This window comes from Xenopus tropicalis, chromosome 1 (assembly GCF_000004195.4).
Source record: "Xenopus tropicalis strain Nigerian chromosome 1, UCB_Xtro_10.0, whole genome shotgun sequence".
NCBI lineage: Eukaryota > Metazoa > Chordata > Amphibia > Anura > Pipidae > Xenopus > Xenopus tropicalis.
In genome coordinates this window covers 2,051,028-2,066,133 of record NC_030677.2, presented here as the reverse complement: position 1 = coordinate 2,066,133, position 15,106 = coordinate 2,051,028, and the positions used below count along the sequence as shown (strand labels likewise).

The 15,106-nt window shown below is 41.2% G+C and overlaps 1 protein-coding gene across 1 annotated transcript; it reads left to right on the top strand.

The window, feature by feature from the left end:
• Nucleotides 1–1,619: 1,619 nt before the first annotated feature.
• Nucleotides 1,620–13,036, top strand: LOC116408379 (vomeronasal type-2 receptor 26-like). Its single transcript, XM_031895153.1, has 7 exons — nucleotides 1,620–1,855; nucleotides 2,981–3,272; nucleotides 3,887–4,708; nucleotides 8,330–8,542; nucleotides 10,620–10,628; nucleotides 11,230–11,350; nucleotides 12,132–13,036. The coding sequence occupies exons 1-7, from the start codon at nucleotides 1,620–1,622 to the stop codon at nucleotides 13,034–13,036; spliced, it is 2,598 nt and encodes an 865-aa protein (XP_031751013.1).
• The last annotated feature ends 2,070 nt before the right edge of the window (nucleotides 13,037–15,106 follow it).

Below are 15,106 nucleotides of genomic sequence, written 5' to 3'. Positions count from 1 at the left end.
GAGCCTCTACAATTGGGTTCTACCCACTTGTCTTCCTTAGGCTTATAACAATGGGTTATGTATATACTGTGGGGAGAAGGGTAATTTCTGCAACAATTATCCAAAAAGGCCTGGAAACTGCAAAGCCTAAGCAGGTCTGGGGAGCCCGGTTTTGTAATGCAGCTTCTACTCCCCAATTCATCTATCTCAGATCTTCCTACCTGTCCTCCTTGAATGGGGAGGGGGTAGTGTTAAGATTTTGGCTTTTTGGATTCTGGAATGGCTGGATTCCTTGGATGTCAATTTTGTCCCTAAGCTGGGCATTCCCCTGTATCACTTTGGCCCTTTCAGTCAGATTATTGGCTATTGATGGGAGTCCTCTGGGGTGAGGTTTTGTGTCTTCCAGGTCTCAGGATCTAGTCATGTCCATTGAGGGTTCTCATATTGAACACCTATCCTTTTATATATATAATTAACTGCCTAGGAAAGTGTGCAGTGATAAAAGGAACAGAAAACTATGGCAGTGACCATTCTGGTGTTGAGTCACTCTGGTTATAGTGAGGGAAAGCAGTATTCCTGGTAGGGAGAGACTAGGCCTGGATGGGCTCAAGGGAATTGACTTCATAAAATATCATTGTTGCACATAACCTGTTAAGAAATAAAGTGAATAGTTGGACACCAAAGTAAGCCTTCCATACCTTATTTGTGAACTTTACACACTGAGCAATTAAATACCAGTTTACTCAGTCTCTCATTATATCAGCAGAGGGTTCCCAGGTTTGTCTGATTGCCTACAGATGGACCCTGTGAATGCTTGAGTGTGACAGGAAAGGGTTACATTGGACTTATTATTTAGGTAACATAAAATATCTCTTGGGCAGAACTCAGTTGTTAAAACATAAAATGTTAAGAATAGAGCAGAGTTCCCCCCGGTGGCTGTGTCTATATTCATTCTACTGAGCAAATCCTCTCTCTGCTCTCTATAAAATGAGGGTTGGATGAGCCGGGCCCCTTACTCTGTTCTACACACACAGCCCAACCCTGGGGCCCCTGTGTCTCTCTGTGCCACTGACTGTTACTGGGGCAAATCCTCTCTCTGCTCTCTATAAAATGAGGGTTGGATGAGCCGGGCCCCTTACTCTGTTCTACACACACAGCCCAACCCTGGGGCCCCTGTGTCTCTCTGTGCTACTGACTGTTACTGGGGCAAATCCTCTCTCTGCTCTCTATAAAATGAGGGTTGGATGAGCCGGGCCCCTTACTCTGTTCTACACACACAGCCCAACCCTGGGGCCCCTGTGTCTCTCTGTGCCACTGACTGTTACTGGGGCAAATCCTCTCTCTGCTCTCTATAAAATGAGGGTTGGATGAGCCGGGCCCCTTACTCTGTTCTACACACACAGCCCAACCCTGGGGCCCCTGTGTCTCTCTGTGCCACTGACTGTTACTGGGGCAAATCCTCTCTCTGCTCTCTATAAAATGAGGGTTGGATGAGCCGGGCCCCTTACTTTGTTCTAGAGAGGACAGATTGCAGCACACCCTGGATCTCACATGGAGCCCTACCATATTGCCTGCTGGCTTCTAGCTTATTAATTTTACTGGGGGATACGTTGATATTTGGTGGTTAAACTTTAGGAGACATGACTCCTTATAATTTAAAACTGCTGATCTCTTTAATGCTGCTGTGGACTAAAACCTACAGGGCTGAATTTCAGCACAAGAATTTGGCTTGTCAGCTGGAGATGCTGAAATTATATGAGGAATATGAATATATTCAGGAAGGAGACATCATGATCGGAGGGGTATTAACTGTGAACTCCTATATGAAACTTCTAGAACTTCCAGAGGATAATTCTATGAGGATGCTGTGTATGGAGTAAGTCACATCCATCACCAGCAGAAGGGATATGGGAAAGAGATCCTAAATACTATCCAGGGCATCTAGGATGCTCAATAGTCTTTATGTGCACTTTAGCTGTACCTTAAAAAATATCAGTGTTTTAGACATTCCTATGAACATTAATGTATTAATGTAAGCAAGATAAAGCTATGTCCCCCTAATTACAACTGTAGCGGACATTGGGGTGCCAGGTTGGATCCGCTTTCAGAAGGACAATTTATGGTTCAGGGAACACGAGGCAAAGGGGCTCCAGTAGGAGAAGCAGTAGGAGAAGATGACTTTAAGGTGGAACTTGTTAGTCTTAGGGCTAATTATAGACCTAAAGAAAAATCATCAAATAGCAAGATTTTTAGCTAAATGCATTGGATTTAATCAATGTTTTTTCTTTATATGGACTGCTTTTCCAGCACCACAAAACATTATCGGGCCAAGAAAGAAGAAATTTACTATCCAACCCATGCAATAAAAAACTCTGCATTGAGGAAACACCAAATGTACATCATTTTACGTAGGAAGGAGTTACCCAGGACTCCACTATATGTATTGCCAAGAAAAGGGCGTATTCAACATACAGAGAAACTAGGGCTCGCCACAATCTGCCAGAATGAAATTCTGCCACTCTCTTTTGATTGTCCTACCTTAATTAGGCCAAGCCCCCCAGCAAAACAACTTTGGGGGTGCCCAGCGCATACAGATTCCAAACCCTCTTCCGCCCACCAACTCATTTGTTTTCTGTTTAAAGAAAAGTCTGTCTGAGATGATAAAGAATCACAGGGGCCTTTACATATTTCAGATAGATTAAGGGAAAAAGTAACAGTAACAAAATAATTTTTGCCAAATGTGACCTTTGTTAAAAAGATATATAGAGAGATGCTCTTCCCTTTCTTCTCTGTTCTTACCCTATGCTTCTTATGTATCCTATTCCTCTACTCTTCTTTGCTCTCCAATCTGCCTTCCATTATCCATATCCCTCTTCTATCCCATTTCTGCTCTTCTTTGCTCTCCTATTTCTGTACTTAATAGATAACAATAGTCTTTTAGTCAATAGGACATAACAGTAAATCATTAAAATGTCATTTTTTTTCCCATTATTTTTCCTAGAGTTGTGCCTGAGCATTACCGACAGTTTATAGATTTTCGTTATTTTATTGAACAAACAAACAATAATACAGCCTTGTTCCCCAACCTGACCCTGGGGTACCATATATATGATTCCTGTGGGGACCCCCGGAAGGCAGTGAGGAGCGTATTACAGATATTATCTGGTACCAGGGAGCCGGTTCCCAATTACTCCTGTGTGGGAAAGAGACACATTGCTGGGTTTATTGGGGATCTCACCTCAGAGACAACTGTACCCATTGCCCAGATACTGACTCTCTATGGATATTCCCAGGTGAATAAAACATTGTGTCTTTAAACCATTTTACATATTATGAGCCTGTGAGCTACAATGATTAAGGGGCAGATTTACTAAAACTCCATAATTTCTCTTTTTTTTTTATTTTCAAATTCGACTGAACTCGTTTTCCCATATGTCCAATATTTAAAAAAGAAAAAGTCACAAAGACACTTGCTGTAAGAAAAGTTGTAAAAAAATGCAACTTTTTCTAATTATCACAGCAAAAATCCTGATTTTTTCAAATTGGAATTTTCAGGCAAAACCCAGGGAAATCTCTAAAGTTTCAAGACAAAAGAAAGAAAGTCAAGAAAAGGGAAGGGGCTTTTGCCATTGATTTTTACATGAACTTGGCAAGTTTAACCTGATAATTATTGAATTTGGATTTTTAGCCGTTTCGGTGCATAGTAAATCTCGAAAAGATGCAGCGCTTTTTCTCTGTGACTTTTTGAGCTAAAAATTTGATTCGAGTTTTAAAAAAAAAAAAACGATAATGGGCCCCTAAGTCTTCTGCATGTTATACTAAAGCCAGAGTCTATTGTATGTAATTGTCTATTTTCCAATATACAAAAGTAAAGTGATGATGTTTAACCTCCATTTCATTTTCTCAGATCAGTTATGGAGCCACAGACCCGTTACTGAGGGACAGAGCCGCCTTCCCGTACTTCTTTAGGACAGTACAGAGTGATCACCATCATTGTTACCTCCTTACGGAGCTACTGAAGTATTTCGGTTGGACCTGGGTTGGGGTTATTAGATTCGATGATGATGCCGGAGACAGGGAATTCCAGCTTCTGACCAAATATTTCTCTAACAATGGAATATGTATCGAGTTCTCAACAAAGATAAATATTGACAATTTTAAATCACATGAGCACATTACTAATAAACATAAGGAGTTGGTCCGAAAATCTACCACCAGTGTAATTGTACTTTGTGGAACGGTGTCTGCAGCAGTGATAGTAGGGTTAAGAATATTGAAAGATGTTCTCAAAGAGAAGACGTTTGTCCTCACTACTAACTGGGCAGCCAATCACATGATGAATTTTGCCACAGAAGTGTTTAATGGGAGTTTGGGGTTTATGCAATGTTCACTGTATTCACTAAATAGCCCTGAACTAAAGGCTTTCATAGCGAGCATCCATCCTTCCAAATACCCCAAAGACAAGTTGCTTGAAGACCTTTGGATGCAGTATCATTTTTGTTCCTCATCCAACGAATATAAGAACAAGGTTTTTAAATATGTGTACCCTCAAGGTAGCCTCTATTACTGCACTGGAGAGCAACGTATTCAGGATATCTGGAATATTGCCAATGCTTTACACTCCCCCCGGGTGCACCTTGCAGTCACTCTCCTCTCTCAAGCAATGTATAAGATGCACATTAAGCTCAGCCCCAAACTGGACAACATTATTTATGATTACAGGTACCAGGTAAATAACATAAAACTGCTACATATAATCAGTTGTGAATGGTAACAGATATGACAATGAGTATCCTGCTCCCACCAGTTCTCTTTGTGTTGAGGGTGCTGCAGCTTCACCTTCACCCTCCAGGGTTATTTCTCTTATTATTATTTTTATTATTAATTTCTGAACTCTGAATATGCCATGAATAAATAAATCTATTATTTAATCCCTGTACTTGATCCCAACTAAGATATAATTACCCCTTATTGGGGCAGAACAGCCCTATTGGGTTTATTTAATGGTTAAATGATTCCCTTTTCTCTGTAATAATAAAACAGTACCTGTACTTGATCCCAACTAAGATATAATTACCCCTTATTGGGGCAGAACAGTCCTATTGGGTTTAATTAATGGTTAAATGATTCCCTTTTCTCTGTAATAATAAAACAGTACCTGTACTTGATCCCAACTAAGATATAATTACCCCTTATTGGGGCAGAACAGTCCTATTGGGTTTATTTAATGGTTAAATGATTCCCTTTTCTCTGTAATAATAAAACAGTACCTGTACTTGATCCCAACTAAGATATAATTACCCCTTATTGGGGCAGAACAGCCCTATTGGGTTTATTTAATGGTTAAATGATTCCCTTTTCTCTGTAATAATAAAACAGTACCTGTACTTGATCCCAACTAAGATATAATTACCCCTTATTGGGGGCAGAACAGCCCTATTGGGTTTATTTAATGGTTAAATGATTCCCTTTTCTCTGTAATAATAAAACGGTACCTGTACTTGATCCCAACTAAGATATAATGACCCCTTATTGGGGGCAGAACAGCCCTATTGGGTTTATTTAATGGTTAAATGATTCCCTTTTCTCTGTAATAATAAAACAGTACCTGTACTTGATCCCAACTAAGATATAATTACCCCTTATTGGGGCAGAACAGCCCTATTGGGTTTATTTAATGGTTAAATGATTCCCTTTTCTCTGTAATAATAAAACAGTACCTGTACTTGATCCCAACTAAGATATAATTACCCCTTATTGGGGCAGAACAGCCCTAATGGGTTTATTTCATGGTTACAGTAGCTGTGTTTAATGAATATAAACACTATAACAAGTGTTGTAAAACAGCAATCCGGAAGGCAAAGATAGAAAATGAGGAGCGCATCGCGGCCGAGGCCAAGACTAACCCCAAAAAGTTTTTTAAGTATATTAATAGTAAAAAGATGCAGGTTGAGGGTGTGGCCCCATTGAGTTATAATAACAATATGGTTACAGCGGGTACAGAAAAGGCAGATGTGCTTAACCAGTTCTTTTCTTCTGTGTATACAGTAGGGGGAGCCAGTGGGACAAGTCCCACCCAATAGCTGCACTGTTGCCTCAGCTCCAACTACACAGTGGTTGGCACAGGATATGGTGCTTAAAGGGTTACACACGATAAATGTAAACAAGGCACCTGGGCCAGATGGAATACACCCTCGGGTACTGAGAGAGCTAGGGGCAGAATTGCAGTGGCCCTTGTTTCTGATATTCTCAGACTCTCTTTCATCAGGTATGGTACCTAGGGATTGGAAGAAGGCGAATGTCATTCCCATATTTAAAAAGGGAGTAAGATCTCAGCCTGGCAATTATAGGCCTGTAAGTTTGACATCCGTGGTGGGCAAGTTATTTGAAGGCTTGTTAAGGGATCACATTCAAAATTATGTAGTGGAGAATGCCATTATGAGCAGTAATCAGCATGGCTTTATGAAGGACAGGTCATGTCAGACCAATTTAATTGCTTTTTATGATGAGGTAAGTAAGAAGCTGGACAGTGGGGGGGGCAGTAGATATCATCTATTTGGATTTTGCCAAAGCATTTGATACCGTTCCCCACAAACGACTGCTTTCTAAGCTAAGGGCTATTGGTCTTAGTGAAGCCGTTTGCACATGGATAGAAAACTGGCTACAGGATCGGGTACAGAGGGTGGTTGTTAATGGTACATTCTCTACTTGGAGTAAGGTCCTCAGTGGGGTCCCTCAGGGTTCTGTACTGGGTCCACTTTTGTTTAATTTGTTCATAAATGACTTAGGGGAGGGTATTATGAGTAATGTATCAGTGTTTGCAGATGACACAAAACTCTGCAGACCAGTCAATTCTATCCAGGATGTGACATCCCTGCAGCAGGATCTTGACCAACTGGCAATCTGGGCAGCTAAGTGGCAGATGAGATTTAATGTGGATAAATGTAAGGTCATGCACCTGGGATGTAAAAACATGCAAGCCCCGTATACCCTTAATGGGACTGCACTAGGCAAATCCATAATGGAGAAGGACCTTGGAGTCCTTGTAGATAATAAACTTGGCTGTAGCAAGCAATGCCAGGCAGCAGCTGCAAGGGCAAACAAGGTTTTGAGCTGTATTAAAAGGGGTATAGATTCACGGGAGGAGGGGGTTATTCTTCCCCTTTACAGAGCGCTGGTAAGGCCCCATCTAGAATATGCTGTTCAGTTTTGGTCTCCAGTGCTCAAACGGGACATTACTGAGTTAGAGAGGGTCCAGAGAAGGGCAACTAAGCTGGTAAAGGGTATGGAAAGTTTCAGTTATGAAGAAAGACTGGCCAAGTTGGGTCTGTTTACACTGGAGAAGAGGCGCATAAGAGGTGACATGATAACTATGTATAAATATATAAAGGGATCATATAATAACCTTTCTAATGTTTTATTTACCAGTAGGTCCTTCCAACGGACACGAGGGCACCCACTCCGTTTAGAAGAAGGGAGGTTCCATTTAAACATTCGGAAAGGATTTTTTACAGTGAGAGCTGTGAGGTTCTGGAATTCCCTCCCCGAATCAGTCGTGCTGGCTGATACATTATATAACTTTATATAGGGGCTGGATGGATTCTTAGCAAGTGAGGGAATACAGGGTTATGGGAGATAGCTCTTAGTACTAGTTGATCCAGGGACTGGTCCGATTGCCATCTTGGAGTCAGGAAGGAATTTTTTCCCCTCTGTGGCAAATTAGAGAGGCTTCAGATGGGGTTTTTTGCCTTCCTCTGGATCAACTAGTAGTTAGGCAGGTTATATATAGGCATTATGGTTGAACTTGATGGACGTATGTCTTTTTTCAACCCAACTTACTATGTTACTATGTTACTATGTAAATGATTCCCTTTTCTCTGTAATAATAAAACAGTACCTGTACTTGATCCCAACTAAGATATAATTACCCCTTATTGGGGGCAGAACAATCTTATTGAGTTTATTTAATGTTTAAATGATTTTTTGCAGACTTAAGGTATGGAGATCCAAATTACAGAAAGACCCCTTATCCAGAAAAACCCAGGTCCCGGGTGTCAATTTTCTCTTTGCGAATTTAAATTTGCAATTTGCAAAATTAGTTTAGCGAATATTTTTCCTATATATATCATGTAATAATACATAACCCATCCAGAGAAATACAGCATCTGATAGTCAAGAATAAAATGTTCTGGTTTCAAATAACTTCCTAGCACCCCTTTTTAAATAAAGGTACCACATTCACATTGTATGCCAGTGGGTCATTGTGTTATTATTGATATTATATGAGGCTCCGACTGATGGATGAACAAATCTATAGTATTTAATGGATCTAAATCCGTGTCCTTTCTAGTTACATCACTACTTAAACGTTCTTAGATATGAAGTCCAGGGGGCTCCTTACACTTTTGATGAAAATGGAGAGTGGAAAAGCCGATATTGGATATATAACTACATGATTGAAGATAAAAAAAAAAAAATTCATACAAAATATTTTGAATTTAACCCACTGGCTCCATCAGAGCAAAAACTTTTTCCAACAAACATAAGATGGAAAAAAAGCCAGGTGAGAAACTGTCTCTTCCTTTCCTTCTAAGCAATAACATCCATAGACCAGGGCTCAGCTATAATATGTATGTAGGGGAGGAGCAACAGCATTTATTAGGTATGTCTCTTAAAAGGTCTTTACGGCTTACTGTTGATATATTGTATTAGGGTCAGACTGGAACAGTGTCGGACTGGGACCCCAGGGGCCACCAGAAAACCTTAAAATATAGGCCCACTCTCCACACTTTTTTTCCTCCTTTCCTCGCCCAACCTCTTTATTCTCCTACTCTCTTTTATGGGAGCATCTATCTTTCCATCTAGTTCTCCTCTTTCTTCTCATTTACAAATAGGGAATGGCCATGAAGCAGGCCAAATGGTTAGAAGCAGGAGGGCCCAGTGACACCTGGTATCCTGGTGGAGTTTGACTGGTATCCTGGTGGAACAATCCGACACCGTACTGGAAGGTGTCCCAGGGGCCACCACAACCCCCACAGGGACCACCAGCCTGTCCCCTGCATTGATTAAACTTACCATTAGTGCATTGGTGGAGGGAGACCAGCAGTCCAGGGGAGCACCGGCAGGGATTGGGTCTGGGCCGGTGGGGCCCACCAACGTTTCTCCCAGTGCCTCACCAGCCCAGTCCAACCCTATATTGTATTGTTGCTTTTATCCATAGGAGTCTATGATTCTCTCTGCAAGTCATACAACAGTTCAGCTCTGTATTCAGATACACCCTAACTGACTAATTTTAGTGCAAAACAAATTCACACAGGGAAATTATTATACTGGCCCTGCCTACAGTGCTGGTCTTATGATAAGGTAAGAAAAGTAACATACTTCCCAGGCATGGGCTCAGGTGATAGCATCCCAGAGAAAAAAAGATAATACACTTTAAGCCTTTTCATGCTGTGGGATTAGGCTTGAGTTTGGACAACAACTTGTGGTTTCCCACAGAGTAACCTCTAACCCCAAAATTGTAAAACCCAGGTTCCTAGTTCTGCTGTGTCAGTATCAAAGATTCTATAATCTAAGTCACAGAAGAGGGTTACATCCTAAGAAATGCACCTTATCCTTTGGCTTAATCCAACTATAGATACCAGATGTAATATGAGAAGGTGTACATACTGAGGTTTGTGAAGAATCTGTGGGCTTAGAACACCCCAAACCACACTGTTGGCTTCCACAGACCCACAGTGTAAGGCTTAGAACTAACCCAGGATTTATGAGGTACAGCCTATACCAGTGATCCCCAACATGTTGCTCACCAATGCCTTGGATGTTGCTCCTTGTGGCCTCAAATCAGGTGCTTATTTAGTATTTCTGGTAAGGCGGCAAGCTTTGGTTACATAAAAACCCAGTGCAATTGCCAAACCGAGCCTTCTGTAGGCTTCCAGTCAACAGAGGGGCTATCAAATAGCCAATTATAGCTCTTATTGTCACCCCCAGGAACTTTTTTCATGCTTGTGTTGCTCCCCAACACTTTTTCCATTTGAATGTGGCTCATGGGTATAAAAGGTTGGGGATCCCTGCTCTATACAAATCAGTAAGCCGTTTCAGTATAAGCTTTGTTTTCTGTTTTTATAAAATATCACAATAGGCTGTTTCATGGGGCAATTTTCAGTTAGCCAAATAATATCTGTTTTTATCAAATCACTGAAGGTTTATCATCGAATGATTACATGTCTAAGCAGCGCTTCATCACTTTGGGAAACTTCCCTAACTGAAATATTTCAAACAAGCCTCAAAAGAGGAAAATAGGTTAAAACCATGGAAAGTTCTATGGAAATACACCCATTTATACTCACAGTGCTGCTGCTCTGAGTCCTCTGTGAAAAGAAACTCGGCATTCCTTTGCTTCTATTGTTTACACATGGGATTCTATATTTGATTTCCTTCTCTCAGCTCAAACCTCCCGAGCACGGTCATAAGCTCTCTCCTCCTGTCTTCTCTCCCCTCCCTTCTCCCCCTCCCCTCCCTGCTGTAACCTGAGCCCAGAACTAGCAGAGAGACACAGGCAGAAGAGGAAAGTTACATCACACCAAGCTAATATGGCAGCTGCTAGGTCTGAAAAAGAGAGAGGTTTTAGGGCTGTTTAGTCAAGCGTGGTTATGCATTCTACAGAATAAATATAGAGTTCTATCTTGTACTGCTGTGGCTAATCTATTGGGAATAAACTGCATCAGCAGCTTTCCTTCTACGTTAAGGGCAGTGACACATGGGGAGATTAGTCTCCCTGTGACAAATCTTCATTACCGCGGGTGACTATTCTCCCTACAATGCCATCCCACTGGCAAATCACTGGTAAATCATTGATGGGATGGCATACATATCGATACGATTTCCCAAAGTCACCCGAAGTTGCCTTTCAAGGAATGCCATCCCACCAGCGATTTACATTCTTGCCGGTGAAATGGAATTGCGAGGAGATTAGTTGCCTGCAGTAACAAAGATTTGTCACGAGGCGACTAATCTCCCCACGTGCCACTGCCCCGAAGAGCTGAGATAATGACCAAAATTACAGAATAAGAGGAATTTATATGGAATTTACTGCTATTTATCTGCCATTTAACCTTTAACCCGATAATTGTATGAGTCTGGATCCCTGCTTCATTGTGGTTGGTTAATATATATCTCATCAGCTCTGTCAGTTTGGGATCCATTCATATCACAGTAGCCTTTCTGTGTATTTTATTTGTCTCCTAGAAGCCAAGAGCTCAGTGCTCAGCCAACTGCCCAACTGGTTTCAGGAAGGCATCCAAGCCCGGGACCCAGTCCTGCTGTTATGGTTGTGCCCAGTGTTCCGAGGGAGAGATCTCCAATGTAACCGGTTTGATTGGTTCCAGTATATTTTCTTATTAAATTAACATGTACAAACATTTATTAGAACAATAGCAAAAACCTTTAATGACAGGGAGAGCAGGAAAAGCTGTAAAATATATAGTGATACCTTCTATGGGCTAAATTCATAGATTCTAAAGTGCAAGCTTTCAGGACAAATACTACATCACAACTAGGTGTTATTTATATTAACCTCTGCAGAGGCTAATTTATAACCAATTTATAACAATGTATTTGCTCTGTGCCAGTCTGTATTACACCATCCCTGAAGCAGGGACCAAACTTGTCCCAAAAATGTGCTTTTTATAATCTCGTTATAAAAGGAATCACATACGCCACATTTAACAGTTTGGTCAATATTCAAGGCAAAACACAATGTTTAAGGCTACTATGGGAAGACTTTTGTATTAAAAGCAGCTTACTACGGGGCCCCCCACCCAACAACTTTTGGGTTGGTGGCAACAAAATTACAAGCATAGAATTACCGTAACTGTCACTGTGACCCCCTTAATTTTACTCTATAGTGTAATCCCAAAGGAAGGGAATAAGTATCCTATATAGGATGAAATGAATTTTCCTGGGATGGCCCATTCACAGGCAATGGGATTGATGTATATCAGTGCCCCACTCCTGAACTCCACTACTCACTTGTGTTTTTTTGTCCTCTTTGCTTACCCTTCCTTCTTTAGTAAATGAGTCAATATTAACTGTTTTCTTATATCACAGTGAAAGTGTTAAAAGATGTTATATTTTAATTTATTTCTTCACAGACAGTGAAAGCTGTATCAAATGCCCAGACATGGAGTGGCCCAATGAGCAAAGGAATCAGTGTGTTGCTAAAACAGAGGAGTTTCTATCCTACACTAATGATGTGATTTCCATATTTTTACCATCTTTGTCTGTTGTTCTGTACCTTTGTACTGTGCTCATACTGGCAATTTTCATCAAATACCGGGACTCCCCCATAGTGAGAGCCAACAACCGGAGCCTGAGCTTCCTCCTCCTTGTCTCCATCAAGCTGAGCTTCCTCAGTGTGTTTCTGTTCCTCGGTCGCCCTGTGGATATAACCTGCATGCTGCGCATCATCACTTTTGGAATCACCTTCTCCATAGCTGTCTCTTCTCTCCTGGCCAAGACTATCATGGTTTGTGTTGCTTTCAAAGCCACCAAGCCAGGGAGCTCATGGAGAAAATGGCTGGGAGTCAAACTGTCCAATTCTGTAGTCTTGTTCTGCTCATCCATTCAAATAATCATCTGCATGACTTGGTTGGCCATTTCTCCTCCCTTTCAGGAACTGGACATTCACACTTCCCCTGGAACCATCATCATTCAGTGCAATGAGGGCTCAGCTATTGGCTTTTACTCAGTTATTGGGTATATGGGGCTTCTGGCAGCTGTTAGTTTTGTTTTAGCATTTTTAGCTCGGAGCTTACCGGACAGTTTTAATGAGGCCAAGTACATCACTTTCAGCATGCTGCTCTTCTGCAGTGTTTGGATCACAATGATCCCGGCCTATCTGAGCACCAAAGGCAAAAACACTGTGTGTGTGGAGATATTTGCCATACTCACCTCAAGCGCCGGCCTTTTAGCCTCTATATTTCTGCCCAAATGTTACATTATTTTATATAGACCTGAAATGAACACAAGAACTTTTGTTTTTGCCAACAAAATCTAATTAGCTTTCAAATATAATATTATAAATAATAAATGTGTGTATTTTTGATCTTGCTTCAACTGTTACACTGGGTTGAATAAATACTGTCCATGAAGTTCCACGCACAACACTAGGACACTAGGTTTTTCAATTGGCCTAGGGATCTAGTGACTATATAATGTTAGGTATATGTATATGTGATGGCTCTTCTTCCATTCCTGCTATAGCAGTAGGCCAATCTGCCAGAGGGCTAAGGCCTCAGTTTAGGAATCCAAGATCTGCCCTAAGGTAACCAGCCCTTAGTGAAATCAGGGTCTTACTATAAACCAAGGGTGTGAGTTAGGAAAGCCAAATGACAAGAGGAAGAGGAGTCCTGAAAATAGTCAAATGAGAGGCAAAAGACAAGGTCACGTAAAAAAAAAAATTGCGGTTGCGTCAAAAAAAGTTGCAGTCGGATTTAAAAAAGTAGAGTACATCACATTATTTATTAGGCAGCGCTGGGGTAATACTCACATTATTTATTGGGCAGTGCTGGGGTAATACTCACATTATTTATTGGGCAGCGCTGGGGTAATACTCACATTATTTATTAGGCAGCGCTGGGGTAATACTCACATTATTTATTGGGCAGCGCTGGGGTAATACTCACATTATTTATTGGGCAGCGCTGGGGTAATACTCACATTATTTATTGGGCAGCGCTGGGGTAATACTCACATTATTTATGGGCAGAGCTGGGGTAATACTCACATTATTTATTGGGCAGCGCTGGGGTAATACTCACATTATTTATTGGGCAGTGCTGGGGTAATACTCACATTATTTATTGGGCAGGGCTGGGGTAATACTCACATTATTTATTGGGCAGGGCTGGGGTAATACTCACATTATTTATTGGGCAGGGCTGGGGTAATACTCACATTATTTATTGGGCAGTGCTGGGGTATTACTTACATTATTTATTGGGCAGTGCTGGGGTAATACTCACATTATTTATTGGGCAGCGCTGGGGTAATACTCACATTATTTATTGGGCAGGGCTGGGGTAATACTCACATTATTTATTGGGCAGGGCTGGGGTAATACTCACATTATTTATTGGGCAGGGCTGGGGTAATACTCACATTATTTATTGGGCAGGGCTGGGGTAATACTCACATTATTTATTGGGCAGTGCTGGGGTATTACTTACATTATTTATTGGGCAGTGCTGGGGTAATACTCACATTATTTATTGGGCAGCGCTGGGGTAATACTCACATTATTTATTGGGCAGGGCTGGGGTAATACTCACATTATTTATTGGACAGGGCTGGGGTAATACTCACATTATTTATTGGGCAGCGCTGGGGTAATACTCACATTATTTATTGGGCAGGGCTGGGGTAATACTCACATTATTTATTGGACAGGGCTGGGGTAATACTCACATTATTTATTGGGCAGCGCTGGGGTAATACTCACATTATTTATTGGGCAGTGCTGGGGTAATACTCACATTATTTATTGGGCAGGGCTGGGGTAATACTCACATTATTTATTGGGCAGGGCTTTTGGTAATACTCACATTATTTATTGGGCAGCGCTGGGGTAATACTCACATTATTTATCAGGCAGCACTGGGGTAATACTCACATTATTTATTGGGCAGGGCTGGGGTAATACTCACATTATTTATTGGGCAGTGCTGGGGTATTACTTACATTATTTATTGGGCAGCGCTGGGGTAATACTCACATTATTTATTGGGCAGTGCTGGGGTAATACTCACATTATTTATTGGGCAGTGCTGGGGTAATACTCACATTTTTTATTGGGCAGCGCTGGGGTAATACTCACATTATTTATTGGGCAGTGCTGGGGTATTATTCAAATTATTTATTGGGCAGTGCTGGGGTAATACTCACATTATTTATTGGGCAGTGCTGGGGTATTATTCAAATTATTTATTGGGCAGTGCTGGGGTAATACTCACATTATTTATTGGGCAGTGCTGGGGTATTATTCAAATTATTTATTGGGCAGTGCTGGGGTAATACTCACATTATTTATTGGGCAGCGCTGGGGTAATACTCACATTATTTATTGGGC